Source organism: Meriones unguiculatus, chromosome 8 (assembly GCF_030254825.1).
Source record: "Meriones unguiculatus strain TT.TT164.6M chromosome 8, Bangor_MerUng_6.1, whole genome shotgun sequence".
Classification (NCBI taxonomy): Eukaryota; Metazoa; Chordata; class Mammalia; order Rodentia; family Muridae; genus Meriones; species Meriones unguiculatus.
The window spans coordinates 22,503,056-22,528,988 of record NC_083356.1 but is presented as its reverse complement, the minus strand read 5'-3'; the positions used below and the strand labels follow the sequence as shown (position 1 = coordinate 22,528,988).

The window sequence follows — 25,933 nt, the reverse complement described above, 5'->3', positions numbered from 1 at the left end:
CATTTTCAGAATACTGTGAGCTGTAAGCCTATTGAACCACAGCCACAGGCTTTTTTTTTTTTTTTTTTTCCCTCCAAAAGTGGATGCTCTCCCACAGCTCCTGCCCTGGGGCTTGCTTCTCCCCGACTCCCAACCCCAATATTTAACAGTCCTCATCTGCCAACCAGGCTGTGTGTCTCTACACCTGCTCACTGAAGGGGGCTGAGCCTCTGCCCTTTCCCAGCACGTGGCCTTGGCCAGGCTCTTGACCCTCAGAGCCTGGGTTTCTTCATCTGTATGGTGGAATTCAGTCCCATGGGAGGCTGCTATGGTTCTATGAGGTGGCCCATATGGAGCCCGGTCCAGATGCCCTCAGCACTGGCTTCCTGTGGCTGTAGACCCCTGGCTTGGTGTGAAAACACACACACACACACACACACACACACACACACACACACACACACGTACCTGGGAGGGTAAGGATCAGTCCCTGACTCTGTTACCTTTTGAGGGAAAAGAAAAAAATCACTGATCTCTCTCCTTTCCCAGGGACTGGTCCCCAACAACCGCTCCCCCTGCAGCGGGCCCTGCAGCCGCCCCAAGGAACAGGCTCCAGGACCCTGAGGTGGTATCCTATCTGGAGGGGCTGACCTGTAGTAGCTTCCAGAACAAGGGCCCGAACTCTGATACCAGCTCCAGCCAGAACAGCAATACTCCTCATGATACCAGCAATTCGTCTTCTGTGGTGAGCTGAGGGCCAGGGTCTGGGAACAAGAACAAGCGTTACCTAGTGTCCTCTGTCCACTCTGGGGAAAAAAGCTCTGAGCCTCCAGAGGAGGGCTGAGCCTCCCACAGTAAAACACTAGGCCAAACTTGGCGGTTGCTCTTCCTGCTGGGAGGGCGGGCTTCTGCTGGGCTGTCTCAGGGTGGGAGGTGGTAAAGGCAGGTGGTGGGAGGAGTTTCAGTCCACTGGGATGAGTCACCAGCTGGCTCAGGTCTCAGGGCTGAGAAGTAAGCATGGTGTCCAGAGCGAGCATGAGGCTGGTCCCAGCTCTGCCCCTGGCCTCATGCTGCCGAGTCCTGGTGTGGTTTCCAAAGGCAGAGGGAAGGGAGTGGGCTCAGGAGCTGGCAGAGGCTGGCAGGAGAGAGGAGCCAAGAGGCTGTCCCTGCCCCTCTGCCTTTACACTTTACAATTTCAGTGGGCCTGAACCCAAGAAAGGCTCTCCAATACCCGCTAAGCTAGAGGCTGCTGTGGCCCTGTTAGGAGCTGAAGCCCAGAGAGGAGAAGCAACTCAATTAAGAACACACAGCTGGGAAGTGGTGGACCTAGGATTTGAATCTGTTTTTCCCAGCTTTTAGCTTCAATGGCTGTGTCTCCTCAAGGCTGACAGAAGGTTCGCTGAATTATCTCTGGCTGAGTGCCCCACACAGGTGGCAGGGGTGCCCTCAAAAAACCTGCTTTTCTACCCTTCATGCTGGGAGTACAGGCCCAGAGCCCTCTTCTCCTCGCCAACAAGCTCTTTCCTCTCCCAGCAGGATTGGGACACTGTTGAGAGGCCAGGGGTGGTCCCCAACGGGGACAGACTCACCGTGATGATCCCGAGGAGGCCTCAGGAGGCGCTGAGAGCTGACAGTGCTCGAAAGGTCACCAGGTCCCCAGCCAGGGGAGACACAGCAGGCCAGAGAAAGGAGGGTGAGTCCTTTTAGGCTGGTCTCATGACTACAAAGTGGTGATGGTCAAGGGCCCCCAGGAGCCATCACTGGGTGGGCTTCCTTCGAAGGACCAGGTCTTTTTTTTTTTTTAATTTATTTTTATTTTATATGCATTGGTGTTTTGCCTGCATGTATGTCTGTGTGAGGGCGTCAGATCCTCTGGAACTGGAGTTGCAGACAGTTGTGAGCTGCCGTGTGTGCTGAGAGTTGAACCCGGGTCCTCTAGAAGAGAAGCCAGGGCTCTTTATAGCTGAGCCATCTCTCCAGTCCCAAGGTCTTGAGTTTTGGGGAGGGTGCAGGGCTGGAGAGGGTTGAGACAGGGTTTCTCTGTGTAGCCTTGGCTGTCCTGGAACTCGATCTGTAGACCAGGCTGGCCTTGAACTTATAGTGGTCTGCCTGCCTCTACCTCCTGGGCTGGGATTAAAGGTGTGTGCCACCACTGCCCAGCCAAAGACCCAAATCTTAATAATAGAAGTTCTTGTATAATAGAAGTGCCGTGCTGTCCAGTTTAATGATGCTCTCCCTCAGTTGACAGATTAGGGTCCATAGGTTCTAAGAGGCTAATGCCAGCTGAATACGAATGGAGCACCTGCCACAAACAGAATGGTAAGGCGGGACTTCCGATATGGCTGGGCCCAAGTGTTCAGACAGTCTCCACATCCCTACTCCGTTCTGCCTTCTGCCGAAATGGTTCCATTCTTAGTCAAACCCTTCTCCAATAACAGCAGGACGAACACAAGAGGGGCCAGTCTGCGTCCCACAGGAGGAGGGCTACAGTTAAAGTCTCAGGAAGGGCTCTCACAGGGACCACTGTATGTCAGCTCAATGACCAAGTCTGGCCTCCTGTGCCAACCCCATAGCCTGAGCTAGGAGGAGGGGAGAGATCCCAGAGGGAGTTAGGGTGCTGTCCTGAGAAAAAGGGGGCGGGGAACCTCTGTTGTGCCAAGTCCATGGAGGCTGATGAGGTTGGCCAGCGTCTTGCTGTGATGGGAGTCCAGGATGGTGGGCACCATATTCTGGCCCTGGTATCTCTTCAGTGTGGTCAGGAGTTGAGGCTAGGACATCCCCCTCCTCCATGGCAGTCCTGGCTTTTCCTGGTCCTTGCAGGAGTCTCATCCGTACGCATGGGTGAAGTTTGGGTGAAGATGCTCTGGGGTCTCAGGAGTTAGCACAGACCCTAGAAAGCTCAGCATTCAACAAAGCAGAGAGATAGGAGCCAGCCCTAATGGCCCAGGACAGAGGATGAGCAGGGACACAAATGAGAAAGGAGATGGGTACTGGGCTGGCACAGGACAGGAAGGCTGTTTAGATCAAGGAGGACAGGGCAGGGAGGCAGAACTATGTGGCCCATTGGCAGCTGCAGTTTAAATGTGGGTGAGGTGCACGACACAGGTAGGCTGTGCTGGGCCTCCTCAGCCTTGGCAAGGAGTTGGGATTCCCTTCTCTAAGCATGGTTTGGGGAGGGATGAGAAGTAATGTCGTTGAAGCTATGCCTTGGGATGGTGCTGGGTGAGAAGTCAGATGCAGTCAGAATGCAGGAGGATGGAAGACAGGTGAGCTCATGGCATCCCCCTAATAACATCTGCTTCAGCTCAGAGTCTTCACCAGCTGATGCTGAATCCCAGGGTGAGAGATTGCCCAGCAACTGGGATGTTCAGTGTACCCAACACTATTCTATCAGACTTGACCTACAGGGAAAAGGCTCCCTAAGGCTGGAGGGGCTTTGCAGATGCTGCGGCAGCCAAGGAGCCACTCAGTGTCACCATGTAAGACAAACTGCCCCCACTCCCCACCCCACGATGTGCTGGCTGGAAACAGGATAGCACACAATGCCTCATCCCTTCCCTTTCAAATCCTGATGCTAAAATGTTCCTGCTGGATGTGGGGGTGCCACAAGTGAGCTTTGAACTCGACGTAGCTGAGGCTAGTCTGGGATCCCTGAGCCTCTGGTCTCTGCCTCCTCCGTGCTGGGATTGTAGACAGGCCTCACACAGCCAGGCTTTGCTTTGTCACTCTTGAAAGTGGGCGGTATCCTCTCCGTGACCTACTTAGCCAGAATCTGTGGCTGCTGTTCACCTGGTGGCCACTTGCTACATTGCAGTCGGGGCTGGGATGTTACTAGGCACATGCCAGTTGGCACAGCTCACTCAGGGGGGAGGGGGGGTGGGGAGGGCAGCACACAGATTGCCCAAGCACACTCGTGTACCGTCTTATGTAGAGGCCTTGTCCTGTGAGAGCCAGGCTCCTAGATCATCTTGATGGGCGCAGGGTGGCAGGAGGCAGCTCAGCCAGTAGGTGGCACAAAGGCAACTGCAGGTAAGGCAGAAGTAGAACCAAAGGTGGGAGCACTATTTGTACTGCAAACCTACTGTGTGCTGCAAACCTACTGTGTGCTGCAAACCTACTGTGTGCTGCACACCTCTGCAAGTCCCAGGGACACTATGGGAATGTAAGGAAGGCCCTGTCACATGTTGCTGCCAGGGGAAGGGCACGTAATCAAGGAAACAGGCATGAAAGGCAGCCCCTGGCCAGGGAACCTAAGTACTAGAGGAAACAGTTAGGCAAAGATGGAAGGGTGCTTCAGACAGAGGCAGCAGCAAGAGCAACGGCCCTGGGTTGTGAGGCTCCTGTGTTGTGCTGGAGGACCTCAAAGAGTGAGTCCTGGGCCCTGGAGAGTGGGCAAGGGGGGATAGGGGAAGGAGACAATTTCTGCATAGCCTAGGTCTCATTCCAAGTCCAGCAGGGAGCCCCTGGCTGGTCTTTTCATTTTGAAATGATCTTAGCTTTGCCAAGATGGTAGCTCTAGTGGCTACTGGACCCTTCGCCTGGAGTCTCTGATGTTAGCTTCACTCATGACATAGGCAGAGACTGTAGTTAAGAGATTAGCATGGGGGGGGGGACGCATCTCAACACAGCGCCTGCCTGGCAGTTTGAGACTGCAGGCCCCAGCCCCCACCCCGCCCCTGAGAGAAAAAGAGAATATTAACACAACACTACAAACTGCTGATTAATCAGGGCCACTGGTCTTCCTTCTACGATCCCTTTGGGCTTGTTTGTCTATTGGTTGTATGCTCTTGTTATGTAGCCCTGGCCGGCTCCAACCTCTGGAGGGGTTGCCTCAACCTTGAGGCAATCCTCCGGCATCCCCATCTCACGTGTGCTAAGGGTACAGTCCCCACCAGCGCAACCTTCTTTTCCTGTCCTGGGACCTAATGCGGGAACTCCCACTGCTTTTAGTCCCATTCCATGAGTCATTGTGAATCCCTGGCCTGGCAGCACAGGGGTGCCGAATAGGAAGGTCTCAGCCTGAATAAGAAGGCTGTGTCTCTTTGGAACGGATGCTTTAGCCATTGAGAAGCAGGCTGGGGGCTACCCTGGTTTTTTGTCCTGCCTGGATTCCTCTCCTCACCTTAAACTTCCTCATCTCTCTCCAGATTCTGGCAGTGGTGGACAGAGTGTTGGCCAGCACTGGGCAAAGCTAAGGGCAGAAAGCGGCTACTTCTCCCTGGAGCGACAGCGCTCCGGGCAAACCCAGGTTTCCTCTGGGACATCACCAAGTGGACCTCGGACCACCACCCAGGCTTCTTCTGCTCAAAGGGATGCTTTCCAGGCTGCTTCTGCACAAGAAACCCTCCAAACCTCCTCTCTGCCACGAAATGCCCAAAGAGACACCTCTAGGACCTTTGCCACACAGCGGAGCACCCCCAGAACTTCCTCTCCTTCGAGAGTCTCTCAGCGGGACACTCCTAGAACTATGTCCACCCAGCGAAACAGCACTCCACTTTCCTCTCCCCTCAAAGCCACTCCAGAGACCCTCAAGACCTCCACACCGCAAGATGGACCCCGTCGTGTTACGTCACCACCATGTGCCCAAGACGCCTCTCTCAACAGAACCAGCCAGCGGGACAACCCCAGGACTCCCTGTGCCCAGAGGGACACTCCCAGGACCTCCTCTCCCAACAGAACCAGCCAGCGGGACAACCCCAGGACTCCCTGTGCCCAGAGGGACACTCCCAGGACCTCCTCTCCCAACAGAACCAGCCAGCGGGACAACCCCAGGACTCCCTGTGCCCAGAGGGACAATCCCAGGACCTCCTCTCCCAATAGAACCAGCCAGCGGGACAACCCCAGGACTCCCTGTGCCCAGAGGGACAATCCCAGGACCTCCTCTCCCAACAGACCCAGCTTGCGGGACAACCCCAGGACTGCCTGTGCCCAGAGGGACACACCCAGGACCTCCTCTCCCAATAGAACCAGCCAGCGGGACAATCCCAGGACTGCCTGTGCCCCAAGGGACAATCCCAGGACCTCCTCTCCCAACAGAACTAGCCAGCAGGACAACCCCAGGACTCCCTGTGCCCAGAGAGACACCCCCAGGACCTCCTCTCCCAACAGACCCAGCCAGCGGGACAACCCCAGGACTGCCTGTGCCCAGAGGGACACTCCCAGGACCTCCTCTCCCAACAGAGCCAGCCAGTGGGACAACCCCAGGACTCCCTGCATATCACAGAACACCCCCAGGACCTCCTCTCCCAACAGAACCAGCCGGCGGGACAACGCCAGGACTCCCTGCATATCGCAGAACACCCCCAGGACCCCTCCTACCCAAGGAGATAAGACTACAGCCTCCTGCAGCAGATGGGAACATCTCAGAAGCGCCTGCACCCAACGAGACAACCCAGGGCCATCATCTTCCTTCCAACGAGACAACCCCAGGACCTCCTCTCAAGGCTGCACCCCCAAAAACAACCCAGGACCATCATCTCCCCGCCGTGCCACTCAGGGGAGTAGTTCCCGGAACCCTTCTCCCCACCGCACCAACAAAGATATCCCTTGGGCTTCCTTTCCCCTTCGGCCGACCCAGAGTGACGGTCCCCGAACCTCCTCTCCATCTCGCACCAAACAAACCCAGGTGCCTTGGGCGTCCATTTCTCTCCGGCCAACCCAAGGGGACAGGGCTCAGACCTCAGCTCCTCCCAAGCTAGCCCATAGTGACCCTCCCCAGCACTATTCGCCGTCCCTGGCCACCTCCTCCTCCTCCTCTCCTAACCCGGGCCATCCCAGCGCCTCTAGGACTTCATCGCCTCTGAACCCAGCACCACGTGGTGCTCCCCAGACCTCTTCGGAGTCCTCTCAGCCACCATGTGCCGTGTGCATCGGGCACCGGGACGCACCTCGCGCCTCTTCACCCCCTCGCTACTTTCAGTATGACCCTTTCCCCTTTTTCCCAGATCCCCGCTCATCTGAGAGCGAATCACCCCACCACGAACCCCCCTACATGCCACCCGCAGTGTGTATCGGGCACCGTGACGCCCCCCGGGCCTCCTCGCCACCTCGTCATGCCCAGTTTGATCCCTTCCCCTTCCTCCCAGACACATCAGATGCTGAGACCGAGTCCCCCCAGCATGACCCCCCCGCAGTTTCCCCCCTCCGTGTGCATCGGATACCGCGATGCCCCCCGGGCCTCTTCCCCGCCACGCCAGTTCCCAGAGCCCTCCTTCTTCCAGGATCTCCCCAGGGCCAGCACAGAGAGCCTGGCCCCTTCCACAGACTCTATGCGTGAGCCTCCCCACGTCCCCGCTCCTGTATGTATTGGACACAGGGACGCTCCCTCTTTCTCCTCCCCACCACGCCAGGCCCCTGAGCCTTCCCTTTTTTTCCAGGATCCTCCTGGGACCAGTATGGAGAGTCTTGCCCCTTCCATTGACTCTCTGCATGGCTCCCCACTGCTGCCCTCCCAAGTGTGCATTGGCCATAGAGACGCGCCCAGAGCCTCCTCTCCTCCCCGCCACCTGCCCAGTGACTTAGGCCTCCTGGCACCCTCCCCTCCCCCAGGTAGCTCAGGCTCCCGGGGCTCAGCGCCCCCGGGGGAGAGCAGACACAGCTTGGAGAGGGAGGAGTACACCATGCTGGCTGACCTGCCCCCGCCCAGGAGGCTGGCTCAGAGGGGTCCAGAGCCCCAGGCGCAGGGCAGCAACGAGGGCCGTACCCGCAGCCCTGGCCGGGCAGAGGTGGAGCGCCTCTTCGGGCAAGAGCGCAGGTGAGCCAGGGCCGGGGCAGCCAGGTGGGCTGGGGAGGAGAGCAGTTGGAAAGCTCCAGGAGCAAGAGTTCAAGTCCTGCCGCATGCTGGCTGCACGGTCGTGGGCAAGTCACCGTATCTTTCTGTTTGTCTATTGGGTCTTTGTTTGCTTGTTTTGTTTTGTTTTGTTTTGTTTTGTTTCTCTGTGACACAGGGTTTCTCTGTGTAGCCCTGGCTGTCCTGAAACTCACTCTGTCACTTCTGTAGACCAGGTTGACCTTAAACGAACTCACAGAGGTCCACCTGCCTCTGCCTCCCAAGTGCTGCTCCACCACGCCTGGCCTTTTTTTTTTTTTGAAGTAACACTATGGGTAGCCAAGTTGTCAAAAACAAACAAACAAACAAAAATCTTGAGTCCAAGCCTGGTGTCAAAACTAACCCGTATTCTGTGGTGCCTATGTAAAGCAGTTTGACCTACTTAAGCCTCAGTTTCCTCATCTGTAAAGTGGGGGAACACTATCAGCACATTGATTTCATTGAGGAGAAACTCCCCAAGGGTCATGATCCAGAGAGGTGGGGCTGATGTTTCTTCTCTGCCTGAGGGAGAAAAGAGGATGTAGCTATGACTCTTCCTCTGGACGTTGTGGGAAGACGGACATGCTTGTTTTACATGTGTGGCCAGGGCTGAGTCTGGAGCTCAGTGGTGGAGTGGTTGGCAGCAAACACAAGCCCTGGCCTTGATCCATGGCACTAAGTAGATGAGTACTTTGGGCTTGATTCCTCTGAGGGGTTCTCGAAGCGTACACCTGCCAAGGAAATACTGTACCCTCCTCCCCACCCCACCCCAGCCACGGGGCCTTACATAAGAGCTGCCAGAACTGCAGCCTTTCAGAGGTGATGCATTACCTTCCGGGGACGAGGCCACAGACTCCCAAGCCCTAGTGTCCTATGAACGCCCCAAGTTGCCAGGATGTAGCATGTCCCTGTTGGGAGTGGAACAGCCCCCTCCTGGTCTGGCTGGGATTTCTCCCCTCGGCAGAACCAGCCCCTGAGTTTTCAGAGATGCAGTTCCACCAGTTAGAGTTAAGAGGAAGGGAGGAGGGGTGCCTGGAGGTCTGGAAAATTAGGGTGTATTAGCTGTTGTCTTACCACGTATGTGACTGAGTGAGACATCCCTCACTGTGACATTAGAGCATTTCCAGCACCCCCTTTTTTATTTTATTTTTTATTTTTTAAGACATGGTTTCTCTGTGAAGCCTTGGCTATCCCGGAACTCCCTTGGTAGACCAGGCTGGCCTGGAACTCAGAGATCCGTGAGCCCCTGCCTCCCAAGTGTACTGGGATCAAAGGCGGGCCCCACCACTGCCCATCTTTGCTGCCCCTGAGGCAACAGTTCTGTAAGATGTGAATCTGGATGAGAAGTCTCTCTTAGTCAAATGCCTACCCCAGTAAATTGGATCCAGTTACTATCCAAGAGGGAAACTTCGTTGATCCTGGCATTAGTGTATTTCTTTCTTTGATCTTTAAAAAAAGGAAAACCATTTTTCAGGAAGACAGGGTCTCCCTGTCAACCAGACTGGCACTGAACTCACTGTGTACCTGGGTGCATGAGGGCACCATGTCGGCTCCCTAATAGGAATCACAGTATGTTTACACGTTTATTAAATATTCTCTCACCCAGTTACTTATTTTTGGGATTGGGTTTTGCTGTGTAGCCCAGGCTGGCCTTAGCCTCTCAGTCCTCCTGCCTCGGGTTCCTGGGTACTGGTCTTATCGGTCGGTGTCCTGAACCACACCCGGCTCACACGGTTACTTCTGTCCACTTTATTCTCCTCCCCATCCTGGTACATCATCTTCCCGCCACACTTTTATACCTCTGGGGTATTTTCCCTATCCAGTACTTTTACAGGTGGAATAGCATTTGCCCTCTGTGGACAGCATGCATTTGTGTGTGGAGGAATTTATGAGTCCGGGGTGGGGTTGGGAGGCGTGCGGGGTTGTAATTGATTGTCTCCCATTTACTCCTCTGCTGTATATTTATTGAGCATCTACTTTGCCCAAGCATTGCTCTGAGCCTGGAACATTTTTTCTGGCAGAGTCATATCATTAGGCATTTGGCTCAGTGTTTTAGTCTCCCTACCCCAACTTAGATACCTGAATTTTTTTAAAACAGTCTTCCTTGGATCTGCTAGACTTGGTGTCTTTGGTTCTTTTTAAAAAACCAACCAACCAACCAAACAAACAAACAAACAAACAAAACAGTGTCTCACTATGTGGCCCTGTTTGGTCTGGAACTTGCTAGGTAGACCAGGCTAGCCTGGAACTCATAGTTGCCCCTGCCCCCCAGAGCTGGGATTAAAGGTGTGTGCCGCCGTGTCCTGTTGGTTCTTTGACACCATTTGGAGGCTCACAGGCCCATTTGAGCATCCAGAGGAAACTCACTTCCTTGGTCATCACATTGCAGCCACATCAACCCTTGGGAACAGGTGGCCCTGGGCTGGTCCTATTGCAGAAGAGCTGGGTTTCCATGGGGGTCTCATGATCTTCTCGGGCTCTTCAGGCCTGTCTTTTAAAGCTTCGTAAGGGATAGGGAAGACATATTGGGATGAATGCCCATCGAGCAAGCTGGAGTTTGCATGGAAAAAAAAGTTGAAGGAGAGCAAACATTTGCACTTTCCTGTTAGGTCCTCATCGTGTTTGGGACTTTGCTTCCTTGAAGCACCTAGACCTCAGTTCTGGGGGAAACTTGCTCAAAGGTTGTTGGTGTACTTTTCAAAAACTCTTTTATTTACATTTTTTATATCATATTCTCCCTACTCCACCCCAATCCCTTTCATCACCCCAACACCAGGTGGAGAAAGGGTTAGTGGGAGAGGGGGCGTGTTCTCTTTCTTAGCTGCTTCCTGCTGGTTAGGGTCATCAGGTTCCTTGGAGCCAGTCCAATCCTCGTTTCAGGAGATCTCCAGCTTCTTGTCTCACAACAGAAACCAGGAGTGGCAAGGGGGAGTGGGGGAAGCAGGAGCAGCCTTGTTCTTTCTTAGAACTCCAAACTCTCTGGACTCTGGCATTTATTCTCTCTCCAGAGTCTTCAGATTTAAACTATCTGCAGCTGGCAAAGAGCTCCTCTCAGAGCCCTCATGAGGCAAATAGTCTGCTGCTGTGGACCGTCTGAATCAGTCCCACATCCCCCACCTGGGACCAAAACAAAACCATGTTTATATCCACCATATCCACCATAAAAGGCCTCAAAGTTGACTAAAAGTGGAGCCTCCTCAGGGAGCCCTCAAGCTTAGGATCCAGGGACCTCAGGACTGCTAAGGACTCCAGCAGATCTAATTCTAATGACATCAGCAAAAGCCACAGGATGACAGCAAAGCCTGATGTCACACTTCTGGTTGGTTTGAGACGGGGTCTCACGCCGCCCCGGTTGGCCTCCCAACTCCCCGCATAGCCTGTGATGACCCTGAACACCTGGTCTCCCTGCCCCACCTCCTGGGCACTAGGGTCTCAGGAGTCGCCACCACCCGTGGTCCACGCCATCTGAAAACCTCTGCAGCCTTCTGACTGGTTTTCCAGCTGTGGGCAGACCCGGCACAGCCCCCCTCCTGTCTCCTTTTGGGGATCACTTTGGGCTCACCGAAAGCTTCCCTTCTTCCTGGTGTCCCTCCTGGTCCTGCTCAGTGACCAGCTGTGGCCTCGCTCATGCATTTTACTTATTTTGGCTGTGCTGGAGATGGCCCCTAGGGTCTCAAGCATGCCTCTTTAGATGAAGTCCAATAGTGAGACCCCACAGAAGGTTCATGGAGGTTGAGTCTCTTGTGGTAACTCCCTCACTAGGACACGGCCCCGAGCCTGTCAGCTTCATAAATGTGACGCCATGTTGAACATAGTCATGGCCTCGCCTTGTTAACCCACACAAGTATCTGGAACTGAGGATTTTGGCACAGGCTGAAGGTCATCTCTGTTGGGTATGGTGACATTTGCTGGTGACCTTTCTGGGATTACTGGGTTGAAGAGAAAAGTTTCTTCCTAGACATCTAGCCAGGAGCTCTTTTGCCAATGGCTAGACGGGACGAGAGTTTTCAAAGCTGAGAGCTGGGGTTCTGTTTAGCTCCATGCATATGGACCAGAAAAGGAATGGAAAATGGGACACACAACATGCTCCTCTCTTGTCCTCCCTAAGTAGGTTGTGCAAGGTATAGTGAGACTCGGCCCAAGCGCTTGGTATCCAGGTTATAGGAAGTGCTCAATAAATATTTTCTAAACATTGTGATTATTTTTGCTCAGTGCTTGGTATACAATAGATGCTCAATAAGTCTGAATTCCCACAAGGGCCAGTCTAACCTTTGTTGGGGGTGGCGGGTGGGTGCCTCATGGCTGGATGAGGTGGGAGGGAGCCGTGGCCAAGACCTGCCTCCTCCCCACTTGCTCTCCTGTGTCTTCATGGCCTTATGAGTCAGATTACATGCTGCTGACTGTTCCCATTTTCAAGAAGGGAAACTGAGGCCCTGAGAGGGTCATCTTCACTTTGGGCTCTCCGTGAGTCCCTTATCAGGGGTGGGCTGGGGGTGCTGGGTACTGGAGTGGAGTCCCAAAGGCCCTCTGGAACAGCTACATTTACTCACAGGAAGTCGGAGGCAGCAGGGGCCTTCCAGGCTCGGGATGAGGGACGGTCACAGAGGCCCAGCCAAGGTCAGAGCCAACTTCGAAGACAGTCCAGCCCTGCCCCCAGCAGGCAGGTGAGCACCGCTAGCCACCTGAGTGGCCCCTGCCTCTCCCCACACCCTCCGATCCAGGCAGGTGTCCTGGGAGGGAGGTCCTCTTTGAGAAGGGCAGGGCCCGAGCATGAGATTGAACTGTACTCTCTGCATGGGCCAGAAGCTCTTGGCAATGTGTGAGAGACTTCATACAAATCCTCTGAAGACGTCCCCCCTCAGGCTGTGTCCTTGGAGGCACCTGCTATCTTGAGATCGCTGAGTGCCACAGGAGCATCAGGGAGGCCCTTGAGGCTGCCTCATCCAGCATGGGGATTGGATCTCAAATGAAACTTAGAGGGTGAGGCACACCCCAACGGCACAGTTACCCTTGGTGGAAATTCGGGCACCTGATAGTTCAGGTTGGAAAGAATACCTTAGGGAGGGGAGTCCAGAAAGCGAGCAGCTCTCTGCAGATCTCTTTCTGGAGCCGAGAAAAGTGGGTGAGAGGGAAGAGTTGCTCGCCATAGAGAGAGCCTGCCCTGGCTTTCCACCTTTGATCCAGGCTTCTAGGAAGATACAGCCTCTCACAGCCTTGCTTCTCCTGGGGCTTGTCTAAGACAGACGGCAACTACCCAGTGCAGTCCGCAGCCTCACCCACCTCTTCACCCCATCTGCAGGTGACCAAGCCCTCTGCCAAGCAGGCAGAGCCAGCCCAGCGGAGCCAACCAGAGCCCCCACATCCTAAGAGTCCTGAGAGGCGGCCTGAGGGAGACCGGCGGCCCCAGAGGACCTCACCACCTGCCAGGACATCAGCCAGGTCCTCTGAGAGGAGGGTTCAGATAGGGAGACATCTGGACAGTGGTTGCCCTGGCCTGAGGCAGCCTCTAGGAGGGTGGAGTCAGGGGGAGCTGTCAGGACCCCAAAGTCCTAACCAGCACCTGGGGAAGAGCTGGGGCAGCCAGGAGGAGGACCCAGGTCTGGGGGGCTGGCCAGAACTTGGGGAGCACGGGGAAAGGTGGGGACAGTCAGAGACCTGGGAGGAACCTCCCAGCAATGGGATACAGGGGGGGCCCCCAAGGGGCCAAAGTAGCCTTCAGGAATTGTCCAGACCCCACCAGTCTACAGTTCCCCCAGACAACGCCTGGACAGGCCCAGCAGAATGCGTGTGTGCCCGGCAGCCTGAGGCCACAACCGCCATGGGCTGGAGGGCTGAGGAAGCATCCCCACATCAGCACAGTCCCTTGAGGCCACCCGACCTGGACTGGAGGGACCTCTTAAGCCTTTTCCGGGCACCAGGGGATGGGGCCTGGACCCGGCTTCCAAGGCTGGACTGGGAAGGCCTCCTGGAGCTCCTGCAGGCTAGGCTGCCCCAAAAGGACCCAGCTGGGCACTGGCGTGACCCAGCCAAGTCTTCAGAACCAGAACTGGGTTCCCCAGACACAGAGGACACCCCGAAGACAGAGTCGCCGGCCCAGCCTGAAGGATGGCCCAAGGCCACCCTAGCCAATGGACACAGCCCTGAGCAACAGTCGGAGAGCCCAGCACAGCCACCCAGCCCTGCCTGTACCTCCACCCAGTGGCCAACAACCAAAGTGACGAGCAGACCAGAAACTTCAGCTCTGGCTGCTCTGGAGCAGATAGGTCACCGAGAGAGTCACAGCCCACCAGACCAGGCGGTAAGTCTGCCCCATATCTGAAGGGTGCCCAGCAGAGGCCATTGTTTCAGACTGTGCCCTCCCCGCCACTGGTCAGCAAGACGTCTGGCAGTTCTGTCACCAGCTGACAGGCAGTGTGCGAGCCCACATGTGCCACCCACAGTGTAAAAGCGGCTGCCACCATCCCCATTTTATAGAATGACGAAACTGAGGCCCATACTCATTAGAATTTCCCAGGGGTCACACCCGCAGGAGTTTTGATAAATGATATTAAAGTGTCTACTCCAAAGGCCCTGCTTACTTTCCCACACCACCCTGTGTCTGTTCTTAGTTGACTGTCTAATTAATCAGAGACACCAGGGGTACAGGGTCAGATGATATGACCTCAAGTTGCCATCAGGCTCTGGGGAGGTGAGGCCGTCATAGGATGCTCCGGAGTTGGGAGTGGAGGTGGGGTGGGGATTCAATGATGTGTCCCAGTGGTTGCTGGCTTTCTCCAATCTGACTTCTTACGGGGGAGGTGGGAGGTCAAAAAGACCGGGGTTTCCTCTCCTTGAGGTTCAGGATCCCTGGGAGACTAAGGGATGGTGGGTGATGGGAGGAGTGGAAAACCTCTGGGCTTTTCAGTAGCTCACACAGGGAGATGAGTTTGTGAAGCGCTCACTGAGTAGGGATGTAGCCGGGATGGGCCCAGCGCTGTACCTGGAGATGCCCTGCAAGCCCCAGAGCACTGGTGTGTGTGTGGGGGGAGAGGGGGTGACGGCACCCTGGCTGCAGGCCTGCAGAAACGCATGTGTCATACGTGTGTCAATCCAGCATGAAGGAAGTCTCATGGATGACAAGGCGGAGAACTTCTGGGCCTTTCTGAGGCTCCAGGCACTTCTCTAATGAAGTTCTTCGCCATGTCACTCAAGGCCCCTTCCTCTTCCTTCCTTCCCGTACGTTCCTCTTGCTGAGCTGGGCCAGCTGGAAGACTGCACATCTGTTTTTGCACATGCTGTTCCTGTGGCTGAGGATTATTTCCCCTGCCCATTTACCTACCAAAATGTCTGTTCACTGTCTTAAGTCTTAGGTCTAATGTTTTGTCCTCCAACACTGATCCCACCTTGGGGCTGGTGACATTCCTCTTCTGGGCCTCACAGTTTTGCTTCCATCCATCCGTCACATCAGCTCTTTATTGCTTTTGTATCTTAGAATCGTGGGTACAGGTCAGGGATGTGGTTTGGTGGCAGAGCACTTACATAGCCTGCTCAAAGCCCTGGGTTCAGTTCCCAGCACCATAACACAAGCAAACACGCGCTCTATGGGGGCAGAGACCCGGAGTACTTTATCTCTGTACCTCTGGCTCTCAGTGCAAAGCCCGATAGGGAAGAGGTGTTCAACTCAGTGGATGGATGCTTCCCACACACCGACACAATGATTAGGTGGGATAGTAGCTGGGTGACAGATGGCCAGTGGCTAAGGGATAGCTGAACGGATGATGGTAAGATGGTACATGTTAGATAGACAGGTTGGGGGTGGACAGTGGTGGTTGTTTAATGACGGACGAGCACGTGGTTGGGTGAGTAAACATTACATGGAATATGATGAGTGGATATGGAGCGGATGAACGCATGTTTAACCAACGATGAATGACGACTGGAAGGGTGGATGGATGGATGAGTGGATGGGGGATACGTGATGCTGGATGGATGGTCAGATGATGACTAGATGAAGGGTGGGTACAGAACGGATGATGGACAGGGACAGGAGGGCGACGTAGGGCGGATGTAGGATGGCTGGATTGACGACATGGACCCAGTGATGTTGGGTGTATAGAAAAGAACTGGAAAAATTAGAAGGTTAGGTGGCTGGGTGACTCATGGGGGATGAACCAGGCTAAGCTGTGTTCTTTCTTATCTCCAGTTCCAGCCAGAGGAACCTGAGGTGTCAGAACCAAGCAGAGGCGAAGACTCACCGGCTGACCAGAAGCAGGAGGACTCGGTAGTTGGGCCCTAGGCTTGGGCACATGGGGAAGGGAGAGGAAAGGAAATTGGGCTGGTGGTGGGATGAGTTCCTCCAAAGGGCTCTGGGGACCATCTAGACCCAGACTGGCCCTGCTATGAGGCCTTGAGAAGGGGAGCTTTGGAGGAGGTGGTCAGCAGAGCCACCCATCGGGCGGGGACCTGGGTGGGGACGGTCCTTGGCTCTGACTTACTGGCACACTTTCTTTGCCTAAGCAAATGGCAGCCTGGCCCCACTACTTCCTGAGGGCAATGTTCTTTTGGGATTAGAGGGCTGGGCCATGCTTCCTGGAGCTGGGGTCAGGAGTAGCAAAGTGGGTTAAAGGAGGTGCATTAGCAACCTAGAAGGCCCTGAAGGCAGGAGCTACGCAGGGGGTGGGGCTGGCTGTAGTAGCAGAGCTGTGCTCCGCTCCTCTGGCCAGAAACCTCTGAAGGGGTATGAAGGCAGCATGAGAGGAGGAGGAGGAGGAGGAGGAGGAGGAGGAGGAGGAGGAGGAGGAGGAGGAGGAGGAGGAGCTGTAGCTATGCTTTTCTCTTCCCCACTGTCCTCTTGAAAAGCCAGAGGTGGTAGGTGGTCCTGCCGCTGATCAGAGCTGGGGAGAGGCACATGCTGTCCAACCCATCTCTACAGACACAGAAACAGCCACTTATGTGGCTGGACCCAAAAGAGAACCCAGGACTCGGGTCTCCTCCCTGGGGCCCGCTCTGTTCCCCACCTTTGTCCAAGCTGCTCCCTGGCTCTGTTCAGCCAATGCACTCCTATCTGCTTGGTGGCCGGTCTTCCCTTCTGTGAAGTGGGGAGGGACGCTGACAACTTCACTCTTCCTCTTTTGGGGGCGATTTCTTCATGCTTCCTGGAGGCCGGACTTGGTGAGCAAAGAGGAAATTGGCAACGGCAGGGTCCCACCCCCACCCCACCCCACCCCAGGCCACCTCTACTGGACAGAAGTGTTAACTACCTCATTCACTCTTCATTTATTCGTTCACCCATGCCTACTCACAACACTTGGCAAACGTCTCCTGTGTGTGGTGGTGTGAGTTGAGGCGAACCAGAGTGGTGCCATGTGATGGTCAGGGCTGTGGGCTGATGGGAGCGTGGTCAAGGGGAGCACTCCTTTCACTAGAGCTCCTGTGATTTGATGCTTCAAAGTCCATTCCAGAGACTTGCAGATTCCAGCCAGAGGACAGAGGAGTTCTGTCTCCCCTGTCCTTAACCTGTAGCCTGCTGTGTGGCCATGGGCCAGGCCCTCTGCTTTTCTGGTGACTTGGTTACTCCAACATAGATGACTTCAAAATGGAGGCACTAGGGCCCTGCCATAGGCAGCTGCATTCATTCTGTGACTCATGCCTTCCATGTTAATGCCTCAAAGGCCAGGCAGCTCCTGGTGAGAACAGGAGCGGGGGTCGCATGTGTGACCCCTTGTCCCTGGATGCAGCTGCTGAAAGGATGATGGACCTAGACTTCCACATCTTTGAGACATTTCAAAAAATCTCAGAAATATGTATTTAATATTTTTAATGTGGTTTTAATTTGGGCCTCAAACTCCCTCTATTGCTGAGGCTGTTCTTGAACTCCTGCTCCTCCTGCCTCCACCTCTGAAATGCTGAGATTACAGGTGTATACCATCACACCTGGCTCAAATTTCCTGGTGATTAGTGTTAGAACCAGACTCTCCAGGTGATTGGCACACACCACGTGAGCTAGATGTCCGAAACCTTTCCCCATCTCCTAGGCAGCCTGCAGTTTGACTTTAGGTTTTTGGATACAAATCCCAAGGATGTACAGAGTCCTAGAGACCCTGCTGGTCAAACACTATGCAGCGTGGTCAAGAGGATAGTTTTTTTTTTTTTTTTCCTTTGCAACTCTGATGGGGGAGGTAGGAGGGAGCCCTGGGCCTTTGCAGTAGCAGAATGGTCAGGGGAGGCTGTGGCCAGGGATGTCCCATCCCAACAAAGGGACCTCCAGCCAACACTGGACCCTGTTTGACAGGCAGACAAGAGGCCAGCAGAGGGCAAGGCTGGGAGCCCACTCAAGGGCCGGCTGGTGACTTCGTGGCGAATGCCCGGGGACCGACCCACGCTGTTCAATCCATACCTGCTGTCCCTGGGGGTCCTCAGGTGGCAAAGGGTAGGCTGGCTCCTGACAGGTTGGAGGGGTGAGGGTGGATAGAGAAGGGAATGGGGGGTGGGAAGGGTCTGGGACTAGCCAAGAGAGAATGGGGGCTGAGAGGGAAGGGTGGGGGAACCTCACAGATGCTTTAAAAGCTCTGCCAGCCTCTGGAAGGTGGGCTTTTCTGCCCTGGGTTGCAGGACACAGATCATGCAAGCTTTTTAGGATGAAGGATGTTTGGATAATCTCCAGTCAGCAACTGCTAGCCCCTGGCCAGGGAGCCAGGTGGGGGGAGGGGTGAAGAGGAGGGCCCAAAGGGGCTCTGAGATTACAGAGTGTGTCTCAGACCTGGGCCTGGGCCAGTTTCACAAACATCTGGCCTTACGTAACCCATCTCCTGCCCAGAGAGGCCTGTAAACACTGGGGCCTCTGGTCGGGGCTTTCTCTGGGGCATGGCAGGGGTGGGGGGGGGAATATGGAGGTAGCTATGATTTGTCCTCTCTTGCCCCGGCACAGCAGGCAAGAAGCAACCACCAAGGGCTGGCTCTGGGGAGGTCAGTGACTGTGTGACACCTGTCCTTTCTGGTTGGTGCCAGGGGCAGTGACACTGCAGGGCCTCGGAGGCAGATGTCTATGTTACAGACAGAAATGACTGACAGCTAGGGTATCACCAGGCTGGTTTTGCACAGTCCCAAGTGAGAGAGTTATGGAGGAAGTCAGAGCGCTGGATATCACATCTGTGTGTGTGTGTGTGTGTGTGTCTGTCCAATTACTGCTTCTCATCTATGTCATGGATTCCCCCCTGCTATTTTCTATGTGCAGAGGCACGCACAGCAGCCAAGCAAACATGTCTATCTGGGTGCTGTGGTCCTTCAAGCCACGGGCAGCATTTGCCTTGGCAAGCTTACTAAAAGTCACCAACACAGCAGGCTGGGGGGAGGGCCCAGAAGGCCTTGGTGGAGAGAGGGGGGTATTGTGATAATGGCGATAGTAACTAGCAACAATTGTGCGTGTTCCGGATACCACGAGCAATTACTGTGCACCTATCATACTTCCCAGCCCTCTGCCCCATGCAGGACGAGCCCAACTCTGTTTGGCCCTCGCCTCAAGGACAATTAGATTCGTGTTGTCCACACGGATGAGGAAGTGAAGTCTCTTGTTCCATGTCACACATGGTGCATCTCAGAAGCAAACTATGCTCTGGCTGCCCTGAGTACCAAATAGGTACAGAGTCACCCTCCCACAGTCTTCTGGCTTAGTTACCCAAATCAGGTGGCTACCGAGGCTTCGTGAGTCTAGGGGGGGAAATGGTCTTTTTAGCTGGGGGCTAGAATTGTACCTACCAGAGACAGGGCTGCCTGGGGCCTCCCTGAGGGTTGCTGGAGAGCCAGAAAGCCAGCTGGAGTCCTCTCTCTCTCTCTCCCCTTACCCGGCTGTGTGCTCTTCTTCTCTGGGTCACACCTCAGAGTTCTCAGCAGAGATGTGGCTTGACCCTGAATATCCCTGAAGTACGGTGGCTCCAGTCTTTGCCAGCATAAGTCACTTCTGGGTCCCTTCTGCTAGGGTAAGCTGTGAGCCCTTTATTTGCGTATCTGCTCAGCTAACTAGTGTTACTGAGGATATATACTTTGGGCCAAGGCCCTGGGCTGGACTCCAAGATAGAGAAAACCATGCCCCAATCTTGCCCACAGGGAGCACAGAGAGGCAAGCACAGTGCTGTCACTACCTGGGTAGATGACACTGTAGGAAAGGGACAGGCAGATGCATCGAGCACTCAACAAAGATATGGCTTCAAGGACCACAGGGCATGGAGCCGCATGTTGGGAGTGAGGAGCACTCGGTAGGATGGCAAGGAAAAGGGAGATATATCAGAAGTATTAGGCAAGGGGGTCTGCATAAGGAGCACTGGTCAAGGGAACAAATGTAGGAGCGCAGTGTACAGGCTCAGGTGCAGGGAGTACAGGGCAAGGATTTTTTTCCCCCTCCAATGGTGAGGATAGAACCTAGAGCTTTGTGTGTGCCAGGCTATATCATGTATCTCTGTCCCCAGCCATGCTGGGAAAGGTACTTGGATGAAGGGAGCACTGGGTGAGGAATGGGAGCAATGACATTAAGTTTCTAAGTTTGGCTGGAACCTGTGGCTCTGTTTAGATTGAGGCTCGAAGGGTGAAGAGAATTTTCGAGGCATCTTTTTGTGGGGTAGCAGGCGCGAGAGAACTGTGTATGTGTGTGTGTGTGTGTGTGTGCATGTACAGAATACATGGTAGTCTCGAGTACAAAGGTCTGCCCTTCCAGGGGATTCCAGAAGGCCCAGCATTGTGTTCTTCATATGGAAGAGGCATGTATAAAAATTAGCGCAGTCCTGGGCAGGGTGTAAAGGATGCTGACTCGGCAGAATCCAGCTGCTCACCAGCGCTCTGGTCCCTGGGTTGAGGTTACTGGAAGGTGAATCTCAGCAGCCAGGAGCCAGGGGGCTGCAGCTCCTGCGGCCTAGGCCCCTGGCGGCAGGGGTTTTCCTCTCCTCACTCTCCAAGATCTGACAACCTTTGAGGAGCGCAGTGGAGGATAAGCCTATGGGTGCCAAAAGGCCAGTGTCTAGAGTAAATGAACTTAACGTGTGGACCTGTGGAAAGCCTTCAAGAGGGACCTCAGTTCACTGGGCCTCTGAATCTTCATCTATGAAACGTGTGAAGATTCAGAATACCACGGTAATTACAGCATACAATACACGTTCGTTTCTTTAGTCTTGAGGCGGGGTCTTGATTGGAAGCTCAGTGCAGCCTCTAAGTCACTACTCGTGGTGAGCCCCCTCCTGCCTCTGTCTCCCACGCGCTGGGAATGCAGGTTTTCATACTTTTCATTATTTGTGACATTTGTAACATTGACGGGTGATCCCATCGACTCATTTGACGCAAGCTTCCAGTGCCATCAGCAACAAATACCGCCAAGGTCCTTTCTCAGGGTAACAGTGAGCTTCCACAGGCAAAGAAAAGCCAATCCATTGATAAGGGAGCTGGGAACATGGGTACACACCCACAGCCAGGAACCCAGCTCTTGGCGGAAAGTCCCACTCGGGCATTTCAAGGAAGCTCTGTGTCTCCGTCCACCGCTCCAGAGCTCATTTTGTACGCAGCTTACTTGCTAAACTCCCCCCTCTCCCTCCCCGCCCCGCGCCGTGAGACCTCTGGCAAGGAGGTCTATCTTTGGACCACTGAGTTCTCCCGGGTAAAAGAGAAACAAATGACCCCCGCCTTGTCAGGGGAGCTCGGATGCCCACCCCGCAGGTAACTAGTGGGTGGGGCTCGTTGAGTCGCGTACCCCGTTCGCCTTGCAACATCGCCACGGCGTTCATCACCCCGGCGGGGGCCGCTCAGGCTCTCCGCCCTAACCGTGCTCCCGGGCCGCCCCGCCCCTGCGTGGTCGCTGGCGGAGTCACCTGCACGCTGGCCCTTCCTTCCTGAGAGCCGCCCGGCCAGAGCCCGGCCCGCCCTGCCCGCCGCCCCATCCGCCCACCCCGTCGCACAGGTCCCGCCCCTGCCCCGGTCCTCACTCCCATTGGTCCTCCCGCCGCCCCCGCCGCTGTTTGCCCCGGCGTCCAGGCCGCCCATTGGTCCGTCCGGGTCCTCCCAGGAAGTTTGAAAAAAAAAAAAAAGTTTTATGGGCGGATGGAAGGGGCCGGGGCAGCTCCGGGGAAGGGAAGGGGTGGAGCTGCGGCGGCCGGCGGCCGAGAGGGGCGGCGGGCTGGGTGCGTCGCGGAGCCCGGCCCGAGAGTCCCGTGCAGCGTCCCTGGGCGACGCCATGACGGTGAGTGGCCCCGCCTGGGACCTGGTGAGGCTGGTAGCCCAGTGCCGGGCAGCTCGGTCTAGACTTGCCCCCTCGGTGCCCTGCCCTCCTTCCCCCCACCCCCGGGGAGCCCGTGCGGTGGAGGGCACCAGTCATTGACAGACTCTGGCGACACCTTCCCCTGCCCACCAGCCCTCTTGGTGGAAGCCCGATTCCCCCCGGGCTGCTTGGCTCGGGTCTGGGACGAGGTGCTCCCCGCCCAGGACGGGTCGCGCTGACCTGACCTGGACTGGGATGGCTGTCCAGCCCATGTGGGGCTCTGGCCAGAAGTTGGGGGGCCGGCCCCGCCCACCTCATGTTTGGGAGACCGCTCTGGGGCAGCTGAAACTGAGTGCCCACGGCGTTAGGCGCTGGGGCCTTGGGCGGGGTCAGAGGTTTCAGTTTCTCTTGGAGGTGGGCTCTACCACGACTTGTCAATCAATGGCTGGGCCCTGGTCATCCTGCCGAATCTCACAGTTGTGAGCCCTGTTATCCCCATTTCACAGCCAAGTGAATTGAGTCTTGGGGAGGGGCCCTGGTAAGGTGTCTCAGGTGTAAAAGGAGAAACAGCTTCTCTTCCAGGTTGGTCCTACCACCTGGCCATGAAGTTCTGAAATGGAGGGGTGGGGCTCCTTTTGATTTCTGGCTTGTGCCCGGGACAGACACAGGGAGTCTGGTGGCCCTCCTGGGGTTGGGTGTGTATGCACATGCGCAAGCCTGCTTTCTAACTGAGGGTAGGCCTAGTGAGGGGTGGGCTGTGCTGCTGGGGGCGTGGCCTATGGGGCCCCTGCTGCTGCTGCTGCTGTGTGTGTGTGTGTGTGTGTGTGTGTGTGTGTGTGTGTGTGTGTGTGTGATGACCTGGCTCTGTTGCCTGGACTTCCTCGGCCTCCGCACATCCTGCCACCTCCCTACTGGCCTTTCCTGGCGTCAGCAGCCTCCCCTTTCCCTGTTAGGGAGCAGAGGGACGTTGGGGGAGGAGTTGAGTCAGTGTCCTGGGCTGGGGGAGGTGGTTGCCTGCCTGGTGGGTGCCTGCCAGATCCTAAACTGGGAGCTTTCATAGTACCAGATTGATCCTTTTAAGGCTGATGATTCCATCCCCACTGTACAGTTGGGGAAACTGAGTGAAGGAGCTATCGCTCTGGTGACACAGTTTGGCCTTGGCTGAGCCAAAATTTATGTCCTGGTCAGGCTCAGTTTGCTTTCTGGGGAGAGATAAGAAATGTACACAGTTGCCACTCCCAGGAAGCACGTGCTAAGCCAGGGTGAGTCTGCTAAGCGTGTGCCTGTATCCTGAATGAGGGGTGCCAGGAGCAGAGGTAACGCATCCCTGCTAGTGGGAGGAGGGCTTCCTGAGGGAGTTGACTTCTGATTACATGACTTTGTCAGATGGGGATGGAATGTGGAGGAAGGGGAGTGCAGATAAAGGCTAATGGCCATCCTTGGGGATGCTGAAAGCTTAGAGAAGGGTCGGAGAAAGGACCAGCCTGGGAGCAGGGGGTAGGCTTGTGATGGCTGTTCACTGCGCTCCTCCTGGGTACCCTTCAGCCTTGAGCCTGTTTCAGGTTCCCCCAACTTTACTCCTGTCTGCAGCCCATCTCCCTTACCACACACACACACCCTGCTCCCCAGCTGCCCTGGGTAAGAAGGCTTCAGGGAGACAGTGAATCCAGGCTGACCTGGAATCCAGAGCCTCTTTCACATTTCGCCTGAGCCTGGCAAAACCGTGTTAAGGAGCCTCAGTCCGAGCTGCCACCACTGGACATCAAATTATATATTTGTGTTTACTATCTGTCTCCCAGGCTCTCCTACCAGGGCAGGGTCGCGGCTCTTGTTCACAGCCCATGTCTTGCCTTTAAAGGGTTTCTTTCTTTCTGCTGAGACTCGGAGCCTCTGTCTTGTACTGGATCAGCCCACCTGGAGGGAAAACTAAAGTGCCTTGACAGTCCTATCGCAACAGGGTCCTTTGCAGGGGGTTGAGGGAGGCGGCTGGGGGCTTATGGGGTAAGTACTGAGAAGAGGCCTCAGAGTAGGTCTGAACTCATGAGCAGGGACTTGGCTTGGTTTGCAGAGGAGAAAATCTAGTATTTCAGATTGAGGACGTGAAGATGTAAGGGACTTGGGATGGGGGTATCCCCATGTGTTGGGGATCTGTGAGCACAGTGTGGGGGGATAGTTGAAATAAACAGGTAGGAGCAGGGTAGTCTGGCAGGAGAGATTAAGGCATTTGCTGACCCCGCTGAAAGGGTCCTCTTGGCTGTATGGGCTTAGGAGGGGCTGCAGCTCTGGCTGAGGTGGCAGGCAGGAATGACCTGTGCTACTGGTTGGGGAGGAGGGCATGAGAGCCTATGGGTGTTCCTCATGCTGTTCTCGCTGGTGGAGAATGGGCGGCCGAGCCCGGGGAGCCGAGGAGGTGGTGGCCCTCTGGATGCGCAGTGTGTCAGAGCTTTTTCAGTGTGTATGTGTGTATGTGTGTGTACACCTATGTGTCCCTGTGTTCGGGTGCACACCTAGAGGAAGCTAAAGGTTGACTTTGGGTGTGTTGCTCTCCACCTCTTTTTGTTTGCTTGTTTGTTTGTTTGTTTGTTTTGAGATAGGGTTTCTCGGTGTAGCCTTGGCTGTCTTGGACTCTTTGTAGACCAGGCTGGCCTCGAACTCACAGAGAGCAGCACACTTGCATTCTCCTGCCTCCCCAAGTGCTGGGATTACAGGTGAGCGCCACTGCGTCCTGCTTCCATCTTATTTTTCAAGACAGGGTCCCTCATTGAATCCGGAGCTTTCCATTTTAGCTGGGTTGGCTGGCAGCAAGCTCCGGGGCTCCTGTCTCCACCTTCCCTCATTAGGCTTATATCCAGCTTCTTTTTGTGGGTGCTAGGGGTCCAAGCTCAGGTCCTCATGCCTTCGTGATGGTGCATGCTTCGCTGTCCGAACCACCTCCCTGGTTCTTGTCAGAGTCCCCTCCCAGAAGGATTAAACACTTGCTTTGCTCTCCTTCTTTCTCTGGGGTTGTCACGCCGGATCGCCCCAGGCCTAACATGTCTCCGTTGGTACTGGTCTTCGGACTTACCTGGCTGCTCTGACTGTGGTACATTCTGTCCCCTGGGAAGACTGGGGTTGGGGCAAAACCCCCAGTCATTCACCACATAGGAACCAGAGCCTGGAGGGGGCCGCACATGTGAAGGAAAGGGATGGTCACTGTTCCTTCACGTGTTACACAGCATTCTGGCTCCCCTGTCTGTTATTGTGCCTGGAGGCCTTCTCCTTTGGGTCAGCCCCATGGTGCCAGCTCCACAGACCCAGCCAGCCCTGACTTTTGGCTCCTTGGGGTTTGTGGGGTCAGGGGGATCTGCCCCAAAGCACAGGAATGTATGCGAGGGAGGAGGAAGATATTTATACAAGCCATCTCCTGAGACCTGTTGTGACTAGGCCTCTCTTCCAGGTCCTGGGGCTGTGGGGGTGGGAGGTCCATGTTGAAGGGAAGGAGAGCAAGACACGGTTGGCCAACTGTCTTCAGTCTTAGCTGAGGGATCTTCCTAGGTCGCCCTGTCGCAGATGGGGAACGGTCTACCTGGATAGAAAGCAAACGGGACAAACACAGCCCCGGGGTTTCTGGGCCTGGAGCACAGCCCACCTCCTCCCTCAGACAGGTGTGCAGGCCGAGGGAGCCCCAGCCGTGGCTGTGGATGTTACTAAGTGATCAGGCTACTGGTCTGGGGCTCTCTTAGCACAACTCACTCTACCTGAGGAAAATGGGGTTCTCTGAAGGAGAATAGGCCCACAGAGATGGCCGGGTCAGGTGGCTCTGGTTTCCAGCTGCCGCTGGCACTCGGCTGCACTGTCCCGCTGACTCCCTTCAAGCAACCAGACACCTTGGCCCGGTGAGGCTCACTTGATGCAGACTCTGATAGGTGGGCTCAGAGCCATGGCAACAGGTGGCC

At 55.4% G+C, this 25,933-nt stretch overlaps 1 protein-coding gene across 1 annotated transcript in view; it reads left to right on the top strand.

The window, feature by feature from the left end:
• Triobp (TRIO and F-actin binding protein) overlaps positions 1-25,933 on the top strand; it is a 56,742-nt gene that overhangs the window by 11,938 nt on the left and 18,871 nt on the right. The window contains 8 exon segments of the mRNA XM_060389076.1: positions 529-724; positions 1,516-1,672; positions 5,127-7,102; positions 7,104-7,732; positions 12,339-12,450; positions 13,086-14,084; positions 15,969-16,046; positions 18,057-18,194. Coding sequence (XP_060245059.1) covers positions 529-724; positions 1,516-1,672; positions 5,127-7,102; positions 7,104-7,732; positions 12,339-12,450; positions 13,086-14,084; positions 15,969-16,046; positions 18,057-18,194 — 4,285 coding nt within the window.